Below are 5,464 nucleotides of genomic sequence, written 5' to 3'. Positions count from 1 at the left end.
TTCCCTATTGATATGAGTATCATGATATATAAAACTATATATGTTATCACTCACATATTATTGATACAATGATCATATAAACTCAATATACAAGCTGTATTGCGGAGGCTACAATATGATCCTCATCAAACAGCTAATCTGGAGATTAGTATGTGAACTGGAGTTAGAGATCTTTCAATGGCGCAGTGATAATTTAGTGACAGGGATTTCAACTCAGGATATTAATAAAGACAGCAGAAGCCATAATTAAAAATTACTGGGCAACGTGACTCCTGTGACAAAAGCACAAATTGTAGAGATAAATTGTCCGAGTTCCCTTTAGTGGGGTAAAGCAAGCGAATTAGCTGGGCGATAGAGAATCAACGCGGTTTTGCCAGAACAATCCAGCTCACAGGTTGACTCTATGCCCATCCCCAGATTTTCCCCCACCATGATCTTCGACATTTACACAAAAAAAAACGTTTAGAGGAAGCTGCCTATGACTCCTGTCTCTGTCTCAGCATATATACAATGTGTGTATATATATATATAGCCCCATTGTTACAAACATCCAACCCCTGTGTTATGTGCTGCTAGTCTTTCTTTTCCATAAAGTATCTTCACCTTTACTCCTCAGTGTCTTGTGTATATATATATCCTTATCCTAGCTTCCATACAGATTTTTTGTGTGTATATATACATATTACAGAGAGTTTTAGAGAACCCCAATGGTGGCCAGTAGCAGGCAAGTTTTAAAGCAAGATGTTCTGATTAAAGAAGAGTCAGAGTTGTTAGGGGGGGTTTCAAGCCTGAAACCTAAAGTAGGCAAAAAGAAGAGAACCCAAGCTGTGAAGCAGTACAAAGGGGTCAGAATGAGGAGTTGGGGATCATGGGTATCTGAGATTAGGGCACCCAACCAGAAGACAAGAATATGGTTGGGTTCATATTCAACTGCAGAGGCTGCTGCAAGAGCTTATGATGCAGCTCTGCTCTGCCTCAAGGGCTCCTCTGCTTCTTTGAATTTCCCTGACTCTGCAATTGCTCTGGCCAACATTTTGAACAAGGAGTCTGTGGTCATGTCCCCTAGGTCTATTCAGAGATTTGCAGCTGCTGCAGCTAGTGGAAGATACAGTAGTTCTTCTAGTACTAGTACATTTTCTGCTATTAGTAATACAGATACCCAATCTGATGAAACTGTTAACTGTGCAATTAGTAATAGAGATACCCAATCTGATGAAACTGTTAACTGTGCAATTGAAAGCCCCCCTGCTTCACAAGAAGCAGAGAAGGATGTTCCTGAGTCTGAGATATGTTCATGGCTTGAGCAGGAGACATTCTTAATGCAGCAGCCATATGACCAGATGCTTTACTGTGCATTGCTCTCTGATCCATCTCCTTTTTCTAATTGGGTTGAGGAGTATGCTCAGGATGAGGACCTCTGCCTCTGGAGCTTTCCTTGAAAGTTCTTTTGATCTAAAATGGTGGCAACAAAAATTCTTCATGGTCTAATCTGGAAGAGAGCTTATTGAAATTCTTTTAAGTTTTTGGGTGTCATTACTTATTAGTTAATCTCTATTGACTCTGGTGCAGAATGCACTGTAACTATACTCACTACTACTATCTACTCACTATCTACTCTAGGTATCTGATTATTTATTATACTCCATTGGAATTCTATTTTCCTTATGTTCATTCACATTTGTGTTACAAGAAGTAAATACTTCAATGTCCAGCCCTGTACTCTTACATTCTTCTGTGGTGCCAAAATAGGCATCCCAATTCCACCTTATAAATGCAGAATTACTGTTCATCTGTCTGTTCTGAGATCCATGGCTTTTTCAATCTGAATATGTTGTTCAAGGCTTCTTGTATAAAGTATTTAATGCCATCTGAATAAAGGGTTGACCCTGTAATTTTCTGTATTGAATTGGGGCAAAGAGTAAGACTGGTTCTTTTTTTGAAATTCTCATATAAGGTCAGATTACTAAATCTGGATATAGTGAATAGTGTAGATGGATGATGGTCTTGAGTTCAAATCTTCCACACTACAAAAAAATCAATGGTAGAGATTTACTGGGATTATATTAAGTTGAATAGATGATCGAGTTCAAATCTTCTACACTAAAAAAAATCAATGATAGAGATTCACTGAAAGTATGTTAAATTGAAATCTCCACCCTTCATTAAAATGAGGTATCCCCAGGCCAGTAAATTTGTTGTAAGATTTTTTATTTTATTTTAAATTACTATTTGTAAATAATATGTTAATTGAGAGTGTTTTGTTGTATTAAGGGAAATGAATTTTATAAAGCATGATGACTTTAGTAATTGAATAATATATTTATTTTTGTATAAAATAATTATTTTCATATTTTTGAGTTTGAAAGTCTAGAGATATGAATTGAAAGTGTTTTGTCATATTAAGAAAAATAGTTTCTTTATAAAATGAGACAGTTTTGCTGAAGTGTAAGACAATTTTTTATTTTGTTGTATTATAAATAATGATTTTCTCCATAAAATTATAAACTACTTGTATAAATCAAGATTTCCAAACACTTATTACAATGATTTATATCTTTAATTTATCTTTGAAAAGATTAATATTGAATGAACATTTTTTCAACGTTAATTATGATGATCTCAACAACTATTTTCAATGCTATGTCACCACAATGATACATTTTCTAGTCACGACAATGATACATTTTCTAGTCACCACAATGATACATTTTCTAAATTACTACTTCATCTTCAAAAAAATCGTAAAAATAAATATTTCTTCAATATTAGCTATGATTATTCACGAAAACTATTATTACTTTTTATTCAAACTTTGCCACGAAAGTCAATTACACTCATTTATATAATAATTTATATAATAGCATTGTAAAAATCATTATCATACCAAAAAAATAAAAAATAAAAAATTAACTTTCAAAATTAATATTTTAAAATTAATCTTTATTTCTATAATCTAAAATCATTACATCAAATATCTACAGTTTTTGACCCTTAATTTATTGCTTTAAAACTATTACACCAAATAGCTTTAGATCATGACCCTTAAAGTCCCTACATCAAATTGCTTTGGGCCCAATCTTATAATACTTAAGACAATTTCATTAGTGTTTGATAAATTTATAAAAAACTATATTATATTGGTTTGATGTAACATTAAATACACAAAAACTATATTATATTAGTATTTGATGTAACATTAAATACATAAAATCTATATTATATTAGTATGATGTAACATTTGATGGCACAAAATGCAATGAGTATATATAGTATTGGAAGCAATCTAAAAAAATCTACATCATTGAATCTTCCTTTTTGCAACACACGAATGGAATGAAACTTTTTATCTTAGCGAAAATGGAATGGTTTGCATGAAAGGACAAAAGTAACAAATCTCGTGACAAGAAATTTAAAGTATCGAAATATACGTCAAAAGAAGCTTCAATGCAAATGCTAAACAAATTTATTAGTCCCTGGGTTAATATTTTATAAGGAAAAGAAATCAGGTTTTTTTTTGTTTAATTAAATGATGTCGACTGGTTTAATTTATAGATCATTTATATTATATGGGATTATAATGTATGACAGTCGTATTTGTTTTATTCTTAGCGGATTGTATAATATATATCTGATTTAGAGTTAAAATTTACAATTTTTAATCAATAATCAATTCAAACATACTTAAAAAAAATTGTACTTTAAAAAAATATTATTTTCAAAAGTATTTGCAATTTTTTAAATTTATAATTATTTATATGTTAAATGAGGTTTTTTAAGGCATTGCGAAACTTTTTTTTTATTATTTATATAATTTAAACATTTAATGTAGTCTATAAAGAATTGTTATTTTTTAATTTAATATTTTTAAAATTGTTTTTTTCAACTTATTTTTGAATGAAAACATTTTTTCTGTTTTAAATTTTTTATATAATTTATAAATACGAGAAAACATATTTAAGAATGTCATTGGGTAGATTATTTCAAATGTTCAAAGTTAAGGATTGTTCAATTCATTAAAATAATATACAAGTGAGAAATTTTTTCAATATTTTAGATTTCTTTTCCAAAATTAAGAATTATTCAATTCGTTAAAAAAATTTAGGTAAGCACTTTTTCTATATTTTAAAATTATTTATTGTTGTTGAAAGGTAAGATATAAAACCATCTAAAATATTTGAAATAAATAAATTAATTTTAGATAAAAAATTAACTATGAGGAGTTAAGTTTGATAAGTGGATTGAAATAACATTGACGTAAACTAATTGTAAATGTAAAAATTAGTGTGTATCAAATTGAACAAAATAGAATTAGGAGTTTCTCTATCTTAAGATGAACAAACTTGATAATATGTTGTAATAAAAGATGGATTCATGGAATTTGAGATTAGATTCTAGATATGCAATATGAGACCATTAAAATTTTAGATACTAATAGTTTGGGACAAAGTCATACTTGCAAGGACATGCTTCAAAAAATAAAACACTATTTAAAAACTTGAAATTCTATCTTAAAAACCAATGATCTTATTCAAGATAGAAGTGTGTCGTTGCTACCTACAAGGTTTGTTTGTTTGGTGTTATCTGAAGGGAAAATTTGATGGTGCTAAGGATCACCATGCAACTTGCCAAGTTGAGTGAAAGTGGTACTAACTCCCCCCTTATGCCTTGGTTAACACTTAAAATATAGTTAATAATAAAAGGTAAGAGATACCAGAGTAGACAATAATCAATCTAACATATAAACTAGATTCACTTAAAAACATAGAACAATTTAGAAGCATAACACAATATCCACATATCAATATATCTTCCAAATCTCTAACAAGTGTAAGCATAAACATAAAATAATCAAGCCAAAATAACCAAGACATGAATGCAGAGAGAGTCAATGGGGATTGCACTTTGAGGGGTATCACATGTGGATGACAATGGATGACACTAAAATTATCATTCATTATGAATAAAAGCCAATATGTGATGGAGCCTAAAGCATGCCTTTGATAATGGATTCTAATTGATAAGGATATTTTTATTTTATTGGTCTAAAAATGGTAGAATGATAAAGTTCAAGCGGAGAGGAGGTTTTATGCTTTCAAACTCATGATGTGATACTTGATATGTTTTTGTTGTGGATTCTCTTTTGCGTGTTTTCTTGTTTGTAATGTGCTCCCCCCATGATGTGATACTTGATATGTTTTTGTGTTATGTTAGGTTCTCTTTAGATGACCCTTATTACTCCATTAGTGCAAGGTAATAAAGAGACTGAATCCATTGAGGCATTTTTCTATTTGTATCTCAATTCTTCTATATGTCATATCTATGTTATGTCATACATGTGCTACTATTTGTAAATTTTCTCTTGTGTTATCTACTTGGGGATGATGCAAAGAATCAAGATCTTCTTTTTGGTATCTTCCATGTTGACTCAAAAAGACATTTTTTTTTTAATCTCCCGTGCTCTTCT

General features: G+C 30.2%; 1 protein-coding gene across 1 annotated transcript; it reads left to right on the top strand.

The window, feature by feature from the left end:
- The first annotated feature begins 538 nt into the window (after positions 1-538).
- On the top strand, positions 539-1,906 carry LOC131048439 (ethylene-responsive transcription factor ERF014). The gene has a single exon (XM_057982392.2). The coding sequence runs from the start codon at positions 708-710 to the stop codon at positions 1,437-1,439; it is 732 nt and encodes a 243-aa protein (XP_057838375.2). The 5' UTR covers positions 539-707; the 3' UTR covers positions 1,440-1,906.
- Positions 1,907-5,464: the final 3,558 nt, after the last annotated feature.

The sequence above is a fragment of the Cryptomeria japonica genome, chromosome 8 (assembly GCF_030272615.1).
Source record: "Cryptomeria japonica chromosome 8, Sugi_1.0, whole genome shotgun sequence".
Classification (NCBI taxonomy): Eukaryota; Viridiplantae; Streptophyta; class Pinopsida; order Cupressales; family Cupressaceae; genus Cryptomeria; species Cryptomeria japonica.
The sequence above is the reverse complement of the archived record's forward strand: the minus strand, read 5'-3'. Positions and strand labels throughout refer to the sequence as shown.

Coding starts and splice junctions, on each gene's coding strand:
- LOC131048439 (XM_057982392.2), top strand. CDS start 708: ATGGTGGCCAGTAGCAGGCAAGTTTTAAAGCAAGATGTTCTGATTAAA.